Genomic DNA, 24,525 nt, shown 5'->3' on the forward strand with positions numbered 1-24,525 from the left:
TTACAAATGGGCTACAAGATATTCAGTTTCCATAGATAATAATAGTGACTGTTTTGAGATTAAACCTTTCTATAATTCTGCCTCTTGTTCTTAAACTGTCTCCCTTATCCCTTGCTTTCCCCTTCTCAAAGGCATCCTTTTAACTGTCCTCCCTCCAAATCCTGTCTCTTCATCTCTCCCCATCCTGACCAGACCCCATCCTTTTCCTCTCTTGCGTAGTTGATTTGCTTCATCCACAGCACCCTCTGTTCCACTTTTCTGTTTTCTGACAACCAGGAAATCTTCTCTAGTGATAGTATTACCATTATATATCCCCTCTGAGGTTCCTGAAAAGATCTGGCAGTTTGTGTTGGCTGTTGTTCATCTGCTCTGTTCAAATTTGGCAGAGTCCTCTCACAGAATTAGTAGCCTCTAAGAATTTGGTTTTGGCCTGAATTAACATGGGCAATGTACAGAGAGGATCTCTTCTGAGAGATCTCTAATTTGACACAGACTTCTGGACGTTAACTTGTGCTTGGTGTCACAAAAATGCGCACAGGGACAAATCTTGCTACATCTTTTATGGCTCCAAGGGTTATGACACTAGCAAAACTTCTCTTGAGTTTTCATTGTAGGTATCAGAGAAGTGGAAGTCTGCGTGCAGTGAGAGGGAGGGCACAGGAACCTAACTTTCTGCTCAGAAGCAAGGTTAGGACATCTTTGGGGTATCTTGATGTATGGTCACCTTTCTGCAATCACCATCATTTCTCTTACTGAGGAGATGGGTTATGAATTGCAGATGCTGTAACTTCCGACGCATTGCAGTTACAACCTTAAGATTGCAGATGCTGTAACTTCCGACGCATTGCAGTTACAACCTTAAGATTGTTAGGAGTGTAAAGTGGGAGTGAGATAGGAGTTTGTCAATAATATATCAATGACATTTACTCTTGGTCTTACCTATTTACTTTTGCTTAGTACAACTGACTGAATTATCTCCTTAATTATTCCTTATAGATTTTCATTGCTTTTTTTACATGGTCAATGGATTATATTTAATCCTTTGTAATAGTTTTGTATAAAAATGCAAATGTTCTACCTTGTAGAAGCACAGCTAGGATTCAACAATTAGAATATGGTGTTTGGATAACTCAAAACCAAACTTTGCTTCACTATTTGTTCATTCACTCAGGGGAGTATGTTGTCACATTGTACAGCTCACAGAGAACATTCATTTTTGTTGAAACTTTCAGAACAAGTCAACCTTACACAAAGATACATAAGAAACATAGCTAGAATGAAAGTTTTCCTGCTTAACATAATGTATTCCTAATGTTTTACTTGGCCTGCAGGTGCTCCTCCAATATTATCATTAATTACAACAGTAATAATCCTATTTGAGGAGAGTATAAAACTTCTCATGTTAGCAAGGTCCTTCCAAGTTTTTGAACACTTCAGTTTAATCTTCCATTTTTACAGGACACTAAACAAAAGAATATTCAGCACCCAAAGAGAATAAGCACTGAACAGCCCTGCAAACATTGCAAGGTTCCTACCCTACAATGAAATAGCTCATTGCCCCACCTGGTCTTACTTCTATGATAGTAAATGGAATAGAAGAGAGATCCACTTTAACAAAGTATCATCTTTATTTCAGTTTCAGTTTTCCTTGTCAATAGGTTTTTGTAAATCAATGTTTATACTGAAAGATATTTTTAGTATCGAAAAAAAACTTTATAATCAAGGAGTTTTCTTTTAATCACTTCTTCAGAGATATATTTTGATAACAGCAACTGCTCATTACAATAAAAAACAGAAAAGGCATTCATTTTCTGTGGCATGGGAAGTACTGCCAGTTCTAAATGTCCTACATAGTTTCTTTAAAATTTTTACGTTCTTTAGGCCTCAACAAAAACCAAAGCTCCTCTTCCAGGTTTGGTAGCAAACAGACTATTATTCTCCAATGCTAACCTTTGGACATCGGTTTGGTAATAAGCTTTTCTTACATTTTTTATGAAAGTGTTCAGCTTGTCAGTAGGCACCATTGACACAGTGCAGCCACCCCATCCAGCTCCAGTCAGACGCGACCCGATGGCCCCAAATTGCCTAAAATAAAATAACAGGAAAAAATCATGTAAAATAAACCAAAAAGGGGTAATTTGTCATATATAAAATTCCCATAGAAAACTAGTGAGTACTTAAAACACATGGATGTCATCTAATTTTTCTGAAGTTCACTTGGTTGTATGCGACATTACAGCAATTTTCAGTTATCATTTTGGACAAAAAAAACCCCCACACTGATGCTTTAAACTGCAATATAGTAATTTCTGTCAATTCCAAAAGTCACTCTCTTTCATAATGCTTCAGCATCAGCTGTTTTAAGGATCACAGCACAGCTGAGATGAAGAAAGCAGGAGGAAAGGAATTGTGTTAGCAACATTCATAAGGCATTCAGAAGTGAAAACAGAAATACATGACAAAAATAACAAAAGAGGGTTCATAAACTAATTGCACAGGATGTAGGCATGCAAGCCATTTTCTAATGTGGCAAAGACAAATAGCTCTATTCTTCCAGGACAGATCTAAAACATGCTGAAGATTCACAGGCTTCTGCAGGGCTGCTGAGTGTGCCAGTCAAGAAAAGGAGAGTTCGGAAACTCTTAAAAAGTCATACATAGTCATTGCACTCAAACATCTGTTTATGCTGAATGGACAGAGTTGGGTATCTTTCTTTAGAGGAACCTCATGAATTTAACAGACTTACAGCAGTAGAGGTAAAATAAGAATTTAGTCCCAAAAGAAAAAAATGCTCTTAATAAGGAGGGTGAATAGAAAGAACAATGACAAATAAATGACATCCAAAATATAAACCATTCCCAGCCTCAAGATACTGGCCTGCTAGAAATGTCCTACAGCAAATCCCATGCCATTACTCTGCAAGATTCAGACTCCATCTCATTAGAATTTAGTAGAATTATTTTCATTAGTTTGCTTACCTGTGTTACTGATATTTACTTAGATTCAGAAGAAGTAGGAAAATACCGTGTAATAAATTTCTTTGGGGCTTTTCTAACCTAGTCAGAACAGGATGTTTAGAAAACTCATTTGAAATCTTATTCTCACGAGAGATCTGATCTTATTTGCAAACAAATACTTTTGATATGTTTCCAATAGGCATGCATGGAGAGATTTACCAGTCCTAGTATGTGTTTGCAGGAGAGACAGCATCATGTGAATAACACTGGAAAATGACAGCTCATTCTGAGTAGGCTATGGTAGTTTTTCATATGTGCATTTTATGTTAAATGAATCTGGTGTACTGCTGGGTTAGCAGAGGTTTAGGTCATATTTCAAGCAAGTACTTACATATGTGTTTGATTCTAAACACACTTACATCTCTTCTTGAACAGAAACACTTTCTTCAGTGTGTCTGTGTGGTGCCACCCTTCATATTGACTCGATTTTATGATAATTCTTTATTTCCTGTTGGTGTTTTATTTTATTTATTCCTATTATTATTCCTGTAAGCCACTCATTCTCTGATGCAATTTTTGTAGTTTCTGGTCCACGGAGCAACCTCCTAAAATGAGCAGGATCCAATCCAGTCTCAATTGCAATCAATAGGGAAATTCCCATCGACTTTATAAGGCCCAATACTTTTTTCAGCGTCTGCTAAATCAACTGTCTGTACTCATTTGGTCTGTTACCTCAGTCAGAACTTTGCATTTCAGATGGTGTCTGGCTTTTATTTTGGTACGCAACTGAAATCCCTTCGGAATTGTTCTGAACCTTTTATTGATTTCATAATTCTCTGTGGTCATGCTCATGCCTCATTTTTACTGAGTCATTTTAAAATACTTAGTTGAAATAAAGCATAATGTAGACAGAAAATATGCCTGTTTCAGAGCTGAAGTCACTGTGTTTCAAAATACTGTGGCTAACAGTTTCAAATGTGGTGATATGATTAGACACTTGGGGCTTAATGCTAAGGAACTTGGCGTTTTGATGGGCAGTGCTCTAACATCTGGAAACTAGGTACCTGATATTCTACAAATTCAGAAGTGAGCACCTAATTCCGCATCTACTAGAGATGCGGTGCATGAGAGGTATCTAGATCAAACACGAGAAAGTTAACTTTAGAACAGGTCTGAAACTGCCTTTTTCGAGTCCTCATCCGTTCAGTCCTAAGCTAGACTCCTCTGGTAAAGTGCGATTCATAGCCAGACACTCTCTTCTTGTGCACTGGCACCTGAATCATGCATTTATGAAGAGGTGTATGAACAGACAATAATCTTGTGGAGGGAGCGCTCACCCACACAGTGGGCAACACGGATTTAATGTGTGCGAAAGTACCCTGCGCACCGCCTGGGCTATGCTGCAGCCATGAGGACAAGTAATAGAGGGAGAGACAGAGCACACAGGAGAGAGAACGTATCTGTAGTCCAGTGTTGGGGGCACTTTGCTCCCCGTCCCAGGTTCTGGCCTTTGCTTCTTGAAGAGTTTATGTATCCTGTTCCAGTATTCACTGGATAAAAAGAGAATTATCTTATGAGGAAGGCTGTGTGTGTAAATGAGAATAAAAACATGAGTACTTCAGCAGAGAAAAGAAGAATAAAAATAGACGTCCCATAGGCTGGTGTATGGAAGCAATAGGTAAGACATTGCAGTACTTCATTTTAAAAATAATTGTGCTGTAAGAGGTGATAAAATCACAGCAATATTGTTAATTCCAAATACTCAAAATTATGAACTAGCTGCTCAGAAAGCACGGAGTTAACATGATGAGATTTAAATATATAAATGGGGGAGGGGAGGATATTATTCTGTTTTGTAGCTTGGTGTGCATTTGAATAGCATCTTTAAACCTTTCTGGCTCTGGAGGAGCTGCAAACTTCTTTTTGTAGGGTAGTTTTCTGTTTGTTTTGTTGAATTTTCAAATTGTGCCATGACTCCAGGCTTTGCAGCCTTAAAAAAATCATCAGTGGTAAGAGTTTTGATAAAATGCAGAGTTGTCTTGGCTACCATAATGCACTTGGATGTAATATAAAAAACGTATCTTTTAAAAGTGATCAGAGAGGATTCAGCTATCTTCAACTGTAAGGGACATGGCTGGTAACACAAAAATTATCAGGTTTTATACCACGGAAAGATGGAGAATAACAGAATGAAAGAAAATTATTTACAACACTCAAAGATTCTGAGAGATTCTCAAAAGTACCCAATGAATTCAGGAGCTCAGATCCAATTTTTTGTTCCTTAATTGTTCAGTAAATCTTCTGTGTTATTTAATTTAAAAGGTAACTTTTAACAGGTAAAATAGCTACTAACAGCATGAGATGGGTTAGAGAAAGTACAAGTCTTCCGTCTTTGCAAAAAAAAACAAACAAAACAACTGACCAGCTAGTGGTTACAGTTTTCAGCACTACAAACCACAGCAAGTATGGATCCCTTTCTTTCTTGGCAGCAGTTGTACAGTAAAACATAAAGATCTAGGCAAAACAGAAAACATCTGGATATGCAGATTATTCTTCACAGTTTAAACCTTGTAAGGAGAGAGCAGCAGTAGACTCGGGCAATTCTGTGGAATGTATTTTTGGAAAGGCTTTTTAAAGTTACAGGGCAGCTGTATATCATTGTAAGTAAAGAATGTAATTTATGTAGTTCCTGGCCATTTCTATAATCACATCAGCCAAGTTTTCCTAGAGTGACTAGTGATTTTATGTCCCTTAGTTTTTTAATGAACAACTTGAGAAGAATTAAGACGTTTTTCCAATCGTTTCCAAAAATTGATGCTGGCTTAAGTTGCATTCATCTAGAATGGCTATAAGCTTTTACAAATCTAATCACATAATCAGAAAGACATTAAAGAATATCAAACTTCTAAAGAAGAAAGACACTTCTCTTAGGAAATGCTCTTGATGGGACAACACAGTAAAGAATAATGAACAAATAATTTACTTGTTTCTGTGCAATGACTGAATTAAGAAAACCCCAGATTAAATAATTTTAATATACCAATTAGAAATCGCTTCACACAAATGACACTCCACTGTGGTGCTTAGCTATGCTCATCATACTAGTTGTGGGCTCTTCTGCTGGTAAGTTAGAAATCTGATGTAACATGGGCACACACATCACTTTTTTCCTTCACTATTTATATTTTGGTCCCTGGAACTGAAATGCTGTGATTAATTTTAATTTAATTTAGTAAAATCCTAACTGCATACTCCTTTCCTTTGGGTTCTGTGGCTGTGGCTGTGCTACTGCCTGCAAGTCAGTGTCACGATACCCAGGCTAGCTCAGAGAGCAGCAGCTGTCTAGCCATGAAAGCACAGCGCTCAGCATAAATGAGAAACAGAGAATTTCCATCCCCATGCTGAGCGTCATACTGCAATAGACTGTTGCTAGCATCCATGCTAGGTTATTTAAATGTAGCACAGGTAACTCCACGCTGTAGTGCAGATCTTACCAGTTTATACCTACTTGTTTTCCCCTACTTGAAACAGGAGAGTTTTCTCCCAGCATTTCTGAAAACAGGCCCTATCAGTATGATTCAAGCTAGATACCCTAGTGAAGACACTTAAAATGGCTAGTCACTTTTGCAAAGTTCAGTCATCAGATGCTATTGACTGAGGCATCAACACTGGGTAGTTACTGTACCTAAAAGTAAAGCAGATGTTAAGTTTTAAGGCTTTTCCTCTGTCAGTGGTATCACAGAACAGGCAGTGCTGATACCTCGCACTGGATCAAGACTCTGTAGCCTAAGATTTTTGATAATTTAGTAGAGCATAGTTTCTGTCTTCAGCTGACTTTGGAGCCAGTTCTCCATTGTCACACACAGATCAGCAGTTCCCTTTTTGCAGCTGGGATAACCATGGTGAAATTGCCCCGCTAAGTGACTGGCATAGCTTATTCTATTACGTGATCATTACGTGATACAATAAACTGAACATAGCCTGTGAGTTACGTACTGGATTGACTTCCAAGAGAAGGAACCAAAATTGTATTGCCAAATTACTATCAGACTGTCCAATGGCTCTCGGGGCTTCTCTGTGTTTTATCACAAAACAGCATGTGTATCCCATATGCAAAATAATCTGTGAATGTCCAAAAGTCTTCTGTTCAGTTTTTAAGTTTGTAGTTTTCTGGCTTAGAGGCCATTCCATCTCGTCTGCAAAAGAAATCAGACTATCCTAAATAATCATCTGTATCATACTCTATCAATTTACAAACCTGGTACATGGGTATTACAACTTACAAAATCTGGATGAGTATAGAAGTAAAAAAGCATATGGCAAATTGCATGTTTGTAAAATTTGTATTTTCATTATAAGCCAAACTTATTTCCTAGTTAAAAAAAAAAAAGCCAGTCGCTGGTAAAGAAATATTTTTGTAACTTTCATTTTTAGGTGGTAAGGTATTCATTTTTTTTACCTTCAAATTGAAACAGTTTCTGTTTTCTTCAAGACTGAAAGATGTAGAGAGAGGATGGGATATTTGCTTCTAAAAGAGAGTGAAACAACATTTCTTGACCTCAGGCCTGCAAAGACTTATGGCACCCTACATTTCCCTTCTGGCAGGGCAGTAATGCTCTGGCTTAGGGCAGAGTTTCCCAAACTAAGCACACCCTTCTCCAAGGCAAAGTAGGAACCGTAACAGATGAGGAGAAGTATGAAGGTGGCATCACCAGGAGCCATGATGAAGTGTATGAGGGAAGCAGCTGGGAGAAGGTGGCTGGGGCAGAGGCAGGGATGGAGTAGTGGTGGGAAAGCTCAGGTAGGCAGCTGTTTATTCCCCCAAGCCACTGTTAAAATGATCACCAACCACTGAATTTAGATCAATGTTAGCATACAATGTCTGTCCCATGATTAAATGTACCAGAAAAATGGAAATTAAGAGGGACCAAAATGTGTACATCCTTTCATGCTCGTCCTGTACTACGGATGAAATACTATGCAGAATGTGAGTACTAAGTATTCGTTTTTTACTTTCTGTATTAACACATGGTTATACCAGATCTCATCATCCACTGCAGCAGTTATGAAAATAACAGCCTGCTACACACAGCAACCTGTGATTGATTTCCAGCTCACTTCATGCCATTTCTCAAACTCTGTTTATTCTGGCTAGAGGATATGAAACTGGGGAGGAATAAAGGGAGAAGAGAAGGGACAAAATGACACTCAGGGAATGTGTTTTGGAGTTGAGAGGGCTTGTTTTATTGCGGCCAAACTGAGTTAGGGAACCCAGCTAAAAGAATGAGGCTGGGGCAGATGGAGACTGAATAATGTGGGGAAAGCTCAGACACACAATGCAGAGAGGAGAAGCAGAGTGTTAGCCAGTTAACACACTCATCTTTTAAACGGTGAAATACTGTCCAATCTATCTGACACCCTAGACAACATATCTTTTTTAATTGAAAAAAATGCAATAGCATTTCACAATATACCATTATGATTTCAAGGCAACCTAAGAGTGTAGAACAGCTTGCTTATGCCCTAGAACTCCCATGGCGCAGTTCTGAAATGGTTAAGAAATACACAAAAAGTAACAGAATTCAACTAGAACAACTAAGATGATGTTTTAAGAAAACCAGTTATGACTTCTTCTACAACTTAAAAAAAGAATAGCCAACAGTCTAACGTAACACTTGTGATGATGAGTCAGTCCAAAAGCAAAGTCTGTAATAAAGCCATAAACTGCAGCTTTCATCTGAAAGTATTACACAGATGTCAGTAGGGAAACAATTGACCATGTAATGTCCCTGCAGGAGATTAATTTTGTAATAAGACACAAGAATACTTTCATTTTAAAATTGCAATAGCCAACGATGTCATATTTTCTCATCAATTCAAACAATATTCTCAACAGGCGATTACTCTTCCTTGTGGTCAAAACTTACAGGCAGATGTCTACCAGCCGATCCAGTTCAGGACAGCTGCATTCATACATTTCCCTGCAGCTGATATAGCTCTGGTTCATTAATTCTCCCAGCAGCTGGATTGCATTGGCAGGTGCTTTGTTGCATATCTTCTTAAATTCCAGCACTCTGGCAGCTTCACTATACACATGCTTTGCACGCTGGTATAACTTAAAGGTGGAAACTAAACAAAATTAAAATATTAAGTACTGCAGTTATCCATTAATATTCACTACAAAAGGAACATACAAAAATATAGTAAAATTAATTTTTTTTAGTAATTCATATTTTATATTAGAAGTCTGTCTGCTAAAAGTCTTCTGCAAAAGCTCACCTACGTCTTCTTTAAAAGCCCTAATAAGATTGTACTTTGATGAACTCTAAATACTATGTACTCATTTTTTCCATGTTGATAACATCATGCACATGCTCTGGTTATTTGCTGTGTCACTGAACAGACCCGGTCTCTCCTTTTACTTTGCGGAGGCATGCCACAAGTTCAAGAGTTAGCAGCGACATGCATTAGGGCATTAATCTAAAGCTTGCAGGTTTTCAAATACCAGCAAAACTGAGTCAGGAGAACACCAGAAAGGTACCCAGTGCCCTGCAGGCAGCCTTTGGCCAACATCTGCTGGCCCAGGGCATTGTGTGTGACTGCTGCAGGCCAAATCTGCATCAATTATGTAACTGTGTGCATGGACCTTTTCTTGAAAAAAAAAAAACCACCAAACCACAAAAAAAACACCACTTTTTTTTTTTTTTTTAACCGAGATTAACAAAAATGCTATTATCCATGTTTCCTGGTGCATAGGTAAGGAAGCCCTCTCAAGTATTTTCACAATGATGCAAGGTAAGGAAGCCCTCTCAACTATTTTCACAATGATGCAGGTTCACCCTGACTGTAAATAATACTAGATTAAAGGTACAGTGAAGAGCACAGGTGCTTTCAGTTTGATTTTCAGGGTTTATTTTTTGGTGTGTGTTACCAGCCAGAGTGTCAGTGCTGCCTGTGTGGATGTGAAGAGATGTCAAGCCCAGACGAGTCCTGCTTAGTATTGACCTACTAAGATCAAGAGCTAGTGCAAGGATTTTGGCTAAAATTTTTCTATTGTGCCATGAAAAAGCAGTTCATGTGGGAAGGATGTGTGTGTGTGTGTGTGCCCAAACATGCATGGCCATCCGGGTAGAGACCTCCACCAAGCCCGAACAGTGGGGCATAAAAAGGAAGGGGATGGCTGCAGTTAAAGGCTCCTCAAGCTACTCCTATTTACAGGAGGGTTTGGCTTGCAGCTAGTATCTGAGAATTGATCTGCTGTTCCCAAGCTCATGTAGTTCATTGTTTTACTCTCCCAGTATAGTTCTGTTTGCTTTAATACCATGGCTGCTATTGCGGAAGTACTGTTCACCAGAAGCATGTGTGACAATTTAATTTACGATTAGATTGGTTTACTTGAGCTGTTTGGGTGGTAAATATTAGATAAGTGGAATTTATTCCCTATGTGGAGCACCTACTGCAGTATGTTTCCTTATTTCATCACAACTCAAGCACACTCTTGTTGGAGCACCTCAGAACATCCCCCATTTTCTTTCTATGTGTAAATTCTCCTTTAGAGCAAGGTCTCTCTCCTCATTTCACCTTCTGGTCTCTGTTGCTTTCTACAATGGCTGATGAAACACTCAAGTAGAGGTAAAAGGAGAAGAGAGACAAGCCCTGTATTCAAAACAGAACTCACTATCTGACCCAGACACATGGAGTTCCTACTTGCCTGTTTCATGGAAACAGCCAAGTTCTGGAACCACTTTTAATGATTTCAGCAGTCCACATTTGCAAGTATATGCCGAAATCTTCCTTGAAAGACTGGAAATAAAATTGTGTCCAGTATTAAATCTGTCGTATGTATACTCCAGATTGCAACCCTCACAGACTAGGACTTCGTCAGCACCTGTATAATCCCTTTTTATTTCTCCAGAGTAAATGTAAATCACAACTGTAAATGCTGAAAATTCATTGCTGAGAGACACAAGGAGTCTAAAATGATAGAGAAACATTGAACATAGCAGTGTTCTGCTACTGGTGATACTGCTTCTGGTGATATTTATTTTGTAATTCAATACAGCCTGCTACTGAGAAACCTTGTGTTGCTGTCTTTTGAACAGGCCTTCTGAATGCATTTCAAACCAGGACAGAAATGCGAAAATTGAGTGCCCCCAGAAACATCATCTTGAGATTATCTCCCAGAAAGAGCATATTTTGGTTTCCCATTTAGAAGTGTGTTTTACCCCACTGTATTTTGTTGCTGCTCTAGTTACTTGCACTGTGTTTTGCGGAGTGATGCCTCAGTATTTTTGAATGTTAAAGAAAGGCAGCTTGGCCTATTTTTAAGGATCGTTTCTCTTTAAATATTCTTTTCTTATAAGCCATTGTTTTAGAGCAAGGAGATTTCTAAATGTGCATTCGTTTAGGGAATATCTAAAGTTGCGTGAGAGATTGCCATAGCTCACACTCTCTTGTAAATCACCATTGAACAGTAGTAACCCAAAGAATGAACTGAAAACATGTCTGGTTTCAATTGTAAGGCAACAGACTTGCCAAAGGCTGTGATTGATTCGGAGACCACCCTTTGGTAGAGCAATGCTCTACTGGCCAGATTACCTTAGAAATCTCTGGGGTTGTGTTGTGCTCGTCATGTTATGAGTTGGCAACCAGAATGGGTGCTCCAGCTACTGGCTGCCAGCCAAAAGATCTGAGCTGTGTCCTCGACAGCATTCATTTCCAGGAGAGCCACTCTGTGTAGGGGAGAACTCACTACCTTGACACTGGCTTTCTCTTGATGCAAAAGCAATCCTTTCAGGCAGTTCCCAAGTGAGAAAGAGCGGCTGTATGTTATTTTCGGACTCCTTTGTGGACTTTTAGCCAATTAGTATCGGTTAAAGGCTGGTATCATTATGTTATCTATTGTTTGGTTACAGGCAGCATTTTATTTCAGAAAATTACGTTTGTTTTTAAAAATTTTTTTTTATAGTTTGCTTTTCCTCTCTGGCAGTGTATTGCTCAGGTAAAATTATCTTCAGGACAGCGAACACCTTTGTACTCTGTAAGTCCTATTCTAAAATAATGAAATGATTCATATATTTTCGGCTTTCAATACCAACTGCCTCTGGTAATAGAGAAACCCTCCTGTATCTCTTCTTTGGATAGGTAGTCCAACTAACCGACTCTATATAATAAAAGATAGCAGAGCACACATGATATTTCCAAAAATTACATCTATATTGGAATCTCCTTGCTACATCACAGCCTGTATATTAGCTCCACATAAATAAAATCTGAATTAATAGGAAATGCCAAAGAGCTATGGAGGCTGTGATTTAGAAGAGTGCAGAAACTGATCAGAATCTGCATGCTTCACATAGCCACATTTTTTATAATTAGAAAGGACTGATTTCCTAAGCCACACTCTGTCACGGTTAAAAGAAACTAAACCAAAGTGCGCATGACTGATTAGTTTATATCTGAGCTAGGACTGGAGTGCTCTGAAAGAAGAAAAACTGAAGCCCTCAAAGTAAACCTTCCAGTGTTGCACAGGACTAGGTTATATGTCTCACCCTCTGTTGTGCTCAAAGGAGAGCAAAAAAGCAGGGTGTGGGGAACTAATGCCAGATTCTTAAAAGCATGTGGATCCTTAAATCTATTATAGTGTATGGAAATTAGGTACTTAATCTGACTGGAAATGTAAATATACTTTCCTAATCCAGTAAACTACAAAGGTCTGGTTTCTCCCACTTAAATTTAGTTCCAAATTAGGCATATAGGTACCCTCAGCTCCACCTTCTGTCAGTGAAAAGGGCAGGTTAGGGAACCGTTTATCCCACCTGAGACCCGCATTGCCCTGTGGGTACCCATTTCTCTGGTGACTAGAGAGGAACCTAAAACCTCCGGTGCAATGAAACTGGCTACTATGCTGACGTAAGAGTAATTGTCTAGGGGATTTCTAAAGTAATGTTTCTTCCATAAGGGGATCTGTGCAATATCCAGTTCAGGTGCTCTGTTTGTTCAAAATGACATAGCGCCATTTGGACTGATGGAGATTTGTATCGGCTGAGAATCTGTCTCTGACTAGATTCATGCTCTCAAAAAATGTTTTTTGAAAATCACTACACATTTCCTCACTGCCATGTTCTGCGTAGCTCACTGCCATGCAGGAATGAACTGTTTGATTTTAGACCTAGACACGCTCGCACAACCAGAATCTCAGGGTCTCTTTTGTCCCTTTCTGAAAAGACAGTATGGAGACTGATTTATTTTGCATGGTATCAGCTGCACACAGAAAAAGTTTCTTGTGGACTCAAGTGAGGGTGAACAACACCTTTTATGGATTGCAACAGATACAGATCAGAAGAAATTAAAGTCAACCTGAAAAGTCAAAATGAGATCACAGAAAACTTTAAGGAGGACAAGGAATCCTGTACCCTGGTCTGCTCTTAGTGACATTTTGTCACTAATTTTTTAACACATTTCACCTGTATTCGGCCTGCTATTGGAGCAGCTAATCCACATTCCAGGTCATAGCCTCACTGTGTTTCTGAAGTTTCAAAGAGGACACAGTGAATCTTCTACAAGGAACCTCCTCCACTGTAAACTGCTTTGTATTACCAGTCCTTATCTATTTTTTAGAGAATGTCAGCAACTCTTACTGACCCTTTGTAGATTTTCTGCACCCTAGCTTTGCTCCTCTCCAGAGGATTTCTGTAATGTCATCCATGAACAGGTAGATTCAATTCACTTACAAACCACCAAATGCCATTGAAAGAAATGGTGACATTTTCCAGTGCACTAATAGTTCATACTGCAGCAAGAACCTTTCAAGTTGTTACAACACAGCAGAATAACATTCATGAAAGTTTGTCCAAAATCTATGTAAAAACTCTTAAAAACAAACAAAAATCCTGGGCTATTAGTCCCAAATAACTGTGGGTTAATTAAATATAACAGAAAAGTTTACTGTGGGTTTTCAACTGTATGATCATATTTTTAATTTTAGCTTTACAAAACTTGTGCAAACGTGTCCACTCCATTTACAGGGATTTTTTTTCTTTATAATTAAACATTGTGGCTTCTCAGCAACTCATATTATTTGTTAAAACTTCAACTCCAGCAGATTCCTTTGTTAAGAGGCTTCCTGTACAATTCTATCTGACCTTTAGCTAAAGACCAACCTCTTCAGGCTATATATTTTTTTCTAGTTGCTTTGGCAGCTTCTTAAGATATGTTTCACTATAGATTAATGAGCTACACATGGCTGATGGGACTGTTAGAAATTTACAACAGGAAGAACTCACCAACGCAAAATCATGTAGGGGACAGTTTCTACCACCATTACTCATGTGGAATAGTACTCTTCTCTGTTAGGCATCCTGCTGATTGAACATGATGAGGGTGAAGGTTTCTGGCTCATAATGTATATAAGAAAATGCCGCCAGATGGCTTTAATTTGAGCCAGATTGTGAACCCCCTACTCAAAGTGGGGAACAGTTACTCTACTGGGACTGCTCAAGTAACTGTTTGCAATGTGGCTTTCTGAAAATAAACCAGAGGGACGAGTCAGTGCTGGATTCAGTGACCCATTTAGCAGACACCTGCTTCAAGATTATGATAACTACTGGTTTAAAGTGATTTTTCCTCCAGAGGCATGCTAGCTTTAACAAGGCTTTTGCAACTAACCTAAACCATTCAGTGCCTGTGCCTAACCTGTGGCACACCCCAAAGGCCTGCATCCTCCAGGTAGCTGTTATGGGATCTGCCTGGAGCGGCCACCTCTCTGGGGCTCATCCCAAGTAAACCATGTTTTTATGGAAGGGGATGGTACGTTCTCAAATTTTGCCATGACATGGATAAGACTGAGTCTGGAGTAGGCATGTGGACCCTCAAGCTGGGAAGTGCTCTTAGGTCTACCAGTTTGGAGGTAAGTTCTGTTCACGTAAGACAAGGGCAGTCTACTAATGCACACAACAAAGCTTTATGTATCCCAGAGCAGCCTGACATAATATCTGAGAGTCCACCTTCACATGCGCCTGTCTGTGCAAATAAAGTTGAAACTGTTCTTACACTGACATCACCATTAATACAAATTACTTGACAGTGGGAATGAAAGGCTATTCAAGCACCTCTCATTGAAGCTACAGCACAGATTTAGAATTCTCTTTCCAGGGGACTAATAGGATGGCAGTTAAACAGCCAAATCCACACAGCAAATGGATGCCTGCTCCTCCCATGGCGATTTCATTCCCAGGTTTAAATGTCAAAATTAGATTACAATTTTATACATGAAAAGGAAAAATGGGTTTAAAAATACCTCATTTAAGTAGGAAAAAAACATTTCCTGGTTAAAGGAATACACAGTTTTACAGGAGAATATCCTTTTGTGGTGAAGCCTATAAATACTTAATGTCCCACAATCACCACACACTAAATGTTCTGTGAAGCACTCAAGTCCAAGCCAAAATTATGGCATAGTGCACCTTAGAAAGTAATAAATATTATTTTTCTAGAGATCTTCGGAAGCCACAAGTGCAACCCATGTGTAAACATTTGCAAGGGAGATTTAAACTCAGGATTTTGAGTTGGCCAAGAAACAACTGCAAGAAGTTTAGAGAGGCTTTATGCACCATCTGTACTTCTCCAAACCTGGGGAGCAAGTGGGCTGTACAGTGGGGAACTGCAAAAATCCTTGAATACTGGCCGATAAAAGGGATGCAAGTTGCTGTGTGCTTCCAGACTTGGCCTGGGACTTACTCAAAGCCTGTCCATACCATTTTTCTTTGGGATGTGGAGTTTTATCTGGTGAGCCTTATACACTTATAAAACGTTATGTAAGTATACAGTACCATCACTGGAGAAATGGAGAAGTAAAGGAGGGGAAGCTAGACTTAAGGCTAAAATAATATTTACATAGCACTTTCATATCCTTAATCATGAGATACAATGCCAGTACAAAACATTTGTAACTATCATTGAGCTTTGAATAAAACAAAAAATTAAAATGACTGACAATTTATATTCAGCCACAGAGAAAACTCTGAATCCAGTAAATGATCTAAATATTAATTCTCATTCCAACCTAAATGATTCTATGAGCTTCTGTCTACCAAGAAATGCCAGAACTTTATGGATGCTAGCAAAAGGATGAATGCATAAACTGTTGTTCACATTATTACTAGGGATGGTTTAGTACATGGTTTAGTGGGACTTGGCAGTGTTAGGTTTATGGTTGGACTTGATGATCTTAAAGGTCTTTTCCAACCTAAATGATTCTATGATTCTATGATCCTAAATGTTATGGTTCTTTTTTATGTTGAACAAAGAAGTTCAACAACATTCTGAAATTCCCTACAGACATTACTTATTTGTCGGTATGTTTTCTCTCACATGAAGAAGCCAGGCATTGTCATGAAAATATAGTGGGAAAGTAGAGGGGAAATAAGAAAAATATTTTTGTCAAACAGCCTCTGGTTTTCCAAAGGAACATAAAATGTAATTTGTTTAGTGTGTAACAAAAACAAACAGTGGATTTAGATTCCTTCTTTCTGTGTCTGTCTTGTTTCTCCTTTGCATATAGTTTTACAGAAATCTGTTATTTAATTTTATATTGTACATGCAAAGATACTTTCAGCATAACCCATTTTAATTGGCCTTATCAAATGAAATCATGGTCATGCAAGTTTAAGATATTCTGTTCAGCAAACATCTGCAAACGCTATTCAGAGCCACAATATATAATTTCCTCAGAGTTTCTTCTACAGCTTTTATGTTTAAATTTTTTATCCAGACTTTGGTTTTTGAAAAAAAATCAAAATAACCTGTATAAACAATTAAATTCAACAGAACTGTAGAATTTTGTTTTATAAACCAGGTATAAGGAGTATGAACATCTGTAAGTTAATAGTCTTGTATTGCTTCAGGAAGGGGAGAGTAAGGGGACAGCATAAAAGATTTACAACCTTGTAGTTTCCCATGAAAATGTTGCAGAGTGCAGGTACATGGTTCAGTATATTCCTCATGTACATACAGCACAGAGTTATCATAATTCTTTCTGGAGATAAAGAGCTGGATTAAGATATCATATTCCATCCTGGTGCCCTCTGGCAGTGTAATTAGACAATAAGATAGTTTCATACTCTCTGATACCACTGGGGCGTGAAATAGGTTATAGATTCAGGACCTGGTCCTTGGTCAATATATAAGGTGTACAATCATTCCAGATAAAAAGATTATTTAAATATAAGCATCAGTATACATAGATATCTTACTGATTTATATGCATCAAACGTATCCGTCCCTGAAAGCAGTCTTGGGAAGGACTGGCAAGGATGTAATTCAGCTACAAAACAGTAGAGATATTAAGGCTACAGAATGGAAACAAGGAAGTAAGTATTATTTTAAGTTCTTAAAGATTCTGATCTCAATTGGAAACCTGTTATGAATGCAAATTAATTATTTCATAAATGCTCTATTACTCAGTATTTTTAGCAACCCTACTATATGCATCCCAGATCCACTCCATGTGTGCCAATGCTCATGACTGCATGGTATAATCATAAGCAATAATACATGGGAAATATTTTAATAGTAAATTGTTCACCTCCACCAACATTTTTCTAAATGAAGTAAAAATATTGATAGTGACAGAAACTTCTTTCTCAGGAGAGGCCTAGATGACTTGCTGCCCAGTGCATGTTTTATGAAGTGATCATGTATTTATCAATTCAAAATCAGAAACACAAGCTCCATCTATGCTGGTCTTTAATACCAGTTAAGGGAGAGCAAACAGGATTCATTTTAATGATGCTGTAACCATCCAAAACGTTTGGTTTTGTTAAGAGCTCTTGCCAAAAAAGGAAGCCTAGTTTTGACTTTTCCCTAGAGTAAAACCTGGGTTATTTAGAGATGACTCTCAAACAGCACAAGCTAATCTAAAACAGTAAGTGATCTGCTACTTCTACCATTTTAGAAACAGTTCAATCAAAATCAGTTTTGCTCTGTTTTAAGTTGGAAGTTAGAATGAAAATCGTGGTATCAATTCTCTCACTTGCCACCTAAGATTCTGGGGAAGTATTCTGCCAAGACTTCCACTTGCACTACTTGTAATACATAAACTTTTTATATAATACAGACATTGTCCACTAAACCCCACCATTTCATATATGCTTACCATCTTGCGTGTTTTGACTAAGGATCTGAGAGCGGAGCTCCTCCAGGCTAATTCCCAGGCATTTACAAATTTCCTCTGTGCTGTAAGGCTCAGGATGTAATACCTCCTCGACAATGGTCAGCATTTCCTCTAGGCTAACTCCTAGCTTGGTTTGTACATCATGGAGTCTCAACATTGTTTTCCAGTCCAATCCTTTTGACTTTGAGAGAAGCTAAAATGCAAAAAAATAAAATAGAAAATATTGTGCCTTCCTGTTTAAAACTACTTAATAGTCCATAAACACCTTTAAGACCCATTTGCTCTTTTCACTTCTTAATTGGGAACCATCTGAAACTACCTTCTATCAGTACATAGCAGATAGTCATTATATTTATTTATAAAAGGTCTGTGAATGATAGATATTCTTCCCTCAAATCAGATATTGTCTGTAAAAGCCCTACTGGCATTATTTGTGTGATATCAAATCAGTGATTTATCCTTTTCCATGGATGTTGTTACTTTAAGCACTTAACCTTTTACAATCACATTCAGACAATTGCTTATACAAACGCTATGATATTGTAACACTAAAAGTCCCCAAGAAGACTGTTTCTGTACTGTTAGAATTTGCTCTAACATTTAAAACTCAGTTTGACCTTTCCAATATGCTCCTGGAGTTTTCTGATGAACATTTGAGGTTGTCATTAAAACCCCTTCTCATAATAGTCTTAAAAATACGAAAGTGGGCATAAGATTTGTGTGGGAGAATTAACAGTAACTTTTCTCAATCTCTAGAGTTTAAAGTAAATTTTAAGTACATTCTTTTAACATCCAATTTAAAGGAAGTTTTGAGCCTTACAGGAAGGTTACGATGTGTTAGTGTCTAGTGTCATGGTTTAACCCCAGCTGGCAATGAAGCACCACACACCACACTATACCAGGTACTAGGAAGAAAATTAACTCTGTCCTAGCTGAAACTAGGACAGTATGTCAGAATCTGCTTCATTCCTACATGATTGCTATGATGCTAATTATTTATAGATGTTATCTGTTTTTCCTACTCCAGACAATGTCATGCTTTGTGTATCTTTGTGATGTTTTGGCAATTGACAGTCGTTACTTCAACATGCCAGAAACCTAGAAGGAAATAACGTCAAAGAGGTTTTTCTCTGGAAGGTTGCTACATGTGTTGATGCTCTCATATGCCTAATGAAAATGGTTGAGTAAAGCAGCTTTCCTCATCAGGTAGAATACTTTTAATGTTACAAATTATAGAAGAATATTAAGTGGTCATTGTGGGATCCTACTGACATACCACCTTTAATTTCAACAGATTACTACAGAGTAATACACACATTAGCAGGTACATACCAACATTGCTTTACTGTATTCATAAGTACCTGACATACCACCATTTAAGTTGAGATTAAAGCTTCCAAGTATGCCAGATCAGGCTATATGTTTGCAGAGAGTTTAAACCAGTGCAGCAAGATGAGGGAATGAAATCCTCTTCCTATTTTCCTATTCAAATCAGCATTAAAACATCTCATCAACAGGGCCAAGATTTCACCCAGTGTGTTTTGTTATTCTTTTCAATCAATACTGGTTTTGAGTGAGATTGGTTTGAAATCATTTACGTCTCAATTCAGCAAAGCCATTTAACTTCCTGGGTAAAAAAACCATGGGATTTACATATGTGTCCGAAAAGTATTTGCTTTGCTTTGTGCAAAGTTACAGCATGAAATTTAAGCAGATCTGCTGCCCAACTATCTGCTACAGATTCTCGCCCTCCTGCTCTCTTCCAACACTGCTTTTGCAAGGGCTCTTCCAGTTTTATTACAGTATATAAAAATTAACTACTTTTGGTGCCATCTAGTGACTTACTAAGATTTATGTGAGGCTCAGTAGAGCAGAACAAACAAAATCCAATCAAAATCCTAATCATATGACTCTGTCGCCATCTAAAACACAGTTTTGTATGTGCAGTGGTAGAGAAAGAAGCAGCACTAGTGGCTAATGCAGAAATTGGGTGAGAAAATTTTCTTGTAAAAGACTGATTAAGTCACTTCTGGCCTGCTTTTCAAAGGCTCTGACTACCTAGAACTCCCCAGCCTTTATGTAATTGTATTTTAGCTTATGCTAGAATAACATTTGTTTTACTTAAATACTCAGTATCTCTTAGGTTAGTGCATGTTTGTGACATGTTCTTAAATCTGCTTCAAGGTGCTAAATGAATGGAAATTTTTTTCCTCATGCTTTAATCCTAATGTTCAGCATCCCCTAGACTTTATTACCAGAAGTTAAACAGAACTAAGAATTTACAAAAAATAATATTCTATAAGGCAACAAAAATTTTTCTATTTCCATTTTTAATAAATAATCCCCTGTAGAAATATGTCATGTGTATTGTCACATCTGTTCCCATTTCTATACTTCAAGGGAGATGCTGTATTTTAGATGAGCTAACTACACTGGGGTTTTACAGGTCAAATGTTCCAACTGGAAACTGACCCCGTCAGGCCAGTGGGCGAGCCTTTGCTGGAAAGGTCTATACTGCTTATAGCAAAGTTTCAATTCTAAGAGCACTGGGAAAAATGTTACAGGCAAACAGAAATGGTTTTTCAAAACAGTCTAGCTGCAGCAGCTCAACTTATAATGGACACAGAACAGAAATGGGAAAAAAATCCCATCTAATTAATGTACAAAAGTAATCCCAATACTGATCCCACAGTTGGATATTTTCTTGATGATCTCTGACTAGATGGATTAAAGATGTGGACAACATGCAGCTGGCTTTTAACTGCCAGGATATAGCATCTGTAGGCTTTATTGTCCTTTATTATTCAACACAGGCACACTGTAGAACTGTAAGTAACTGAGAGGAAAACATACTTAGTAAATGATGGGACAAATTTAAATAAAAGAAAGTCTGACTAGGAGTAAGTATAGGAATACTTAGCCCTCATATAGCAACATCACTTTCTTACACTTTACATTTCTATAATGTCATCTGAGCATCTTTCCACATTTAACAAACATTAGTTGATTAACTATATGGCATTCCAGTTGCAGACGTTCTTGGCACTACTCTATAGCTGACAGTGAAGCAAACCACACACAGTGAAGCAGAGGAGACCACAGCATTCACTAATGCTCGTATTCATCCTGCTGCACCTACTATGTGAGTTTTCTGAAGTATAAAGTAGAAGTTAATTTCCTTTGGAATTGCGAGTGTTCTGCAGAACATAAGTGTCTTTAAACATATACTAGAGTACAGGAAAGCACTCAGAGGCTACAACAAGAATAGAGGAAGAGAAAAAAAAACCAACAAGCAAAAGAATGACTGTCCAGAAGGGAAAGGAAAGGAACAGAACGTGAGAAAGATAATTTTGTGAGGATGATAAGAGCTCACTTGCTGTAGGACAGACTGACATCAAAATGTCCTACGCTAATGCCAGCAGGGATATGTTGTGTTGGCATCTTTACTTACATGGAGCTTTCTGCAAACAGTATGAAATTCTAGAATGACCTAAAGCAGAAAGGGAAAAAAAAGCCTATCCTAAGGCATTTAGCAATGAGAATTTCTTTTAAAGCATTATTGTGAGGCCCAGCATGTTATTTCATAGTTCCATTAGCTTAATGGTGCTTAAAAGACTTCCCTGCTTCCACTTACATACCTGCCCTCCTTCACCCTGCTGTGACCTGTTCCTAAAGACAAGTCTTTTCCTGGCTCAACGTATTTTTATAGTGTGTGCAACTTTCCATCTGGGTAGCATATGTTTAAAAATAGACAGGTGTATGTTGTTAGTCTCCTTAAAATCAAGCATCTGCTAAAGGTACCTTTTTAGAGATTGCATCATAGCTAACAGGAATGCAAAAAAAATCATCTTTCCTTACCACCTTTTCAGTTTACTGCACAGGACCAAAAATTTAAAGCAATTTAGAAAACTCTGATTCAATTCACAAAATCTGGTATATGAAACAATACTTCAAAAGGTCTTACAACTTAATGCACTCGTAGTTTGCCTTTTAGAATAGATCGATCATCTGTGAAGGTTCTCTGTTCCTTATGCAAAAAAAAAAATTCCAAAAGAAGCTCTTCCTAAAATACATACTTAGTCAATTAACTATCCTAAATTAGAGGTTTATCAGTTATACCAGAACCAACACATAAACAGGTCCTTATCTTGATTTTCTTAATGGCATAAGAATCTTTTTATTAACTTCAGCAACAACAGCTTTAACTATGGTCATTGGTGCTATTATTTTTACCATATCTTATATATACCTAAAATGCAGCTATGTTCTTTATACTTGAGTTTAAAGCCCATTTAAAAAGTCATCTGAAGTTTAGCTTCCCTCCTTGAAAAATATCTTAACACTCTATTTTATGTTACATCTTGTCAGTATTTGATCACCTCTTCAAGTTTGGGGTTTTTTTAAATAGCATTAACTATGGTAATTTTTCATAGAATTATGATGCCAACAGATGCTCAAAGTACTTTTGAGTATTGCTCAGGTTTTGGCAAAATGTTTTGTGGCATGGAGTTCCATGCTGCAGTTTAAAAAACTTTCATCTGGACTTTGTGACCCAAATTCTGTTCTTTCACACAGCACACTATGTTGGGTATAACTAAACGGAATCATTATGCTTATTCCTCACTTAATCTAATCAAAGAAAAATCCAATGTATTCCTATAACAAACTCAAATCAAACCCTACATCTACATATTCCTAAACGTATGGTCTACAAAATCCAGAATTAAAGTGGAACTTAGATTTTTCATGTTCAAGTTCCATACATCTTAGAGATAACTGCAAGCTGTAAACTGGCAGCACAACCTAAATGTTGGGTCTTGATTCAAGCCTGTTTTTAAACTTTACACTGACATACATGCTGCTATTCAGCATTTCCAATATTACTTCCAGGCCTCCAGCTAGTAGCTTTGATGTCCTCTAAATCCTAGAAAATACCCATCTATTGCCATATATACATACAAACATGTGACCACACTGGTTGCTTTCCATTATTTGTCATTATTCAGCTCTAATTAGAAACAGTCTATCTTATTAACTGAGAATATTTTTTGCTGAAAAATAGACTTATTTCCTCCATTGAAATATAATACAAAATAAATTGAATAGAACTAAATCACATAATCTTCTATATAAGGGCACAGTCCTTGCACTTCCATTAAACTCGGCAGGAGTTCTGTTTCTGCAGAGATGGAGGTGTCTGGTTCTGGAAAGTAAAATGCTACTTAAAGTAGCACCTAGCCAGGTGTTAAAGACATGATTGGTCAGAAGTGGAAAAAAGCACATACTAAGATGAAGGTTTCATTAGAGTTTGACATAAGCCATACGTTACCTTTGTAGCCAGACGACACTCCATTACCCTAATATTGTAATGAGAAGTTGCTGCTTTATTCATTTCAACACAACTGTTAGCAATAACAAACGCAGCTCCACTTGGAAGTCTAACATCAGTTGCCCTCAGAGGACTGAACTCTATCAACTTGGCCTATTGAAAGAAAAATGAATGGTTAGTTTTAATTTACTACTAGCTAACAGTGCACTTAGTTCTATAAATCAAATGCAAATTTGCATGTTTTTTCTCTTGAAAATCCAGGGACAGTTAAGCAAAGAAAACTGACATGAAACAGTGAGAAAAGGGGTTTAACCTCATTGGCCAAGTTACACATACATTTCAAACTTTTCCCTTGTAGCTGGATTTTAAAATATTTCCATTAAGTCTTTGGGTTTTTTTCAGCATTTCACAGAACCCCACCCAACCTATTTTTCTTTCCTGTTTAAGACAACAGTTTTTCTTTGATCTACAGAAAAGTACCAGGCCTGGCTGAAGCTAATGTGCGTGCCACTAGGGGCTTCACATTCCCTTCCCCTTCCACAATGTCCATCTCCCCCTTAGTTTTCTCATTTTCCAATAGATCAAGATTAGTTCACTGACGTACAGAATAGTATCAAAATTTTAGGACTGACTAGAGACAGTGATCATGTTACATGCAGACAATCAAACAGAGAAATGAAGTAAAACTACATCTAAAAATGTAGTTATTGTCTCCTTCCAACATAGGAGACTGCCTTGCCTCATAGATGCCTTACACAGGCTGCGCAAGATGTTCCCAACATTTTGTGACCTTTTCATGGAATAAGCTAGGCATCCATTAATTAAATAATTCAGGATGTAATGTAATCAAGAGATTAAATTCACATCTGGCTTTTCATTGGGATAAGCTGTAAATCATGTGCCCTGCTTTGGCTTCTTAGAATAGACTGTAACTCTGCAAGCAGGGACGTCTTACTGGTTTTGGCATTGTTCACCCCCAGAGAGTTCCTTGAGCAGCTAGAGTGCTAAATAAACAATGACAAATCTGCTTGTACATTATGTACAGCATGTGTGTTACGCCCTGCCAT

General features: G+C 37.8%; 1 protein-coding gene across 3 annotated transcripts in view; it reads right to left on the reverse strand.

Annotated features, from left to right (window-relative positions):
- Nucleotides 1–1,610: 1,610 nt before the first annotated feature.
- Nucleotides 1,611–24,525, reverse strand: part of GALK2 (galactokinase 2) — a 50,316-nt gene continuing 27,401 nt past the window's right edge. For 2 of the 3 annotated variants that reach the window (XM_075045218.1, XM_075045219.1), the window contains 4 exons: nt 23,459–23,611; nt 18,112–18,322; nt 8,885–9,086; nt 1,611–2,085 (listed from right to left, as the gene is read on the reverse strand). In XM_075045218.1, coding sequence (XP_074901319.1) covers nt 1,878–2,085; nt 8,885–9,086; nt 18,112–18,322; nt 23,459–23,611 — 774 coding nt within the window. In that variant the 3' untranslated portion in view covers nt 1,611–1,877. Of the gene's footprint in view, nt 2,086–8,884; nt 9,087–17,209; nt 17,281–18,111; nt 18,323–23,458; nt 23,612–24,525 lie in introns of all 3 variants that reach the window. The other variant, XR_012652799.1, reaches the window with a different exon arrangement.

This window comes from Buteo buteo, chromosome 13 (assembly GCF_964188355.1).
Source record: "Buteo buteo chromosome 13, bButBut1.hap1.1, whole genome shotgun sequence".
In the NCBI taxonomy this organism is placed as follows: domain Eukaryota; kingdom Metazoa; phylum Chordata; class Aves; order Accipitriformes; family Accipitridae; genus Buteo; species Buteo buteo.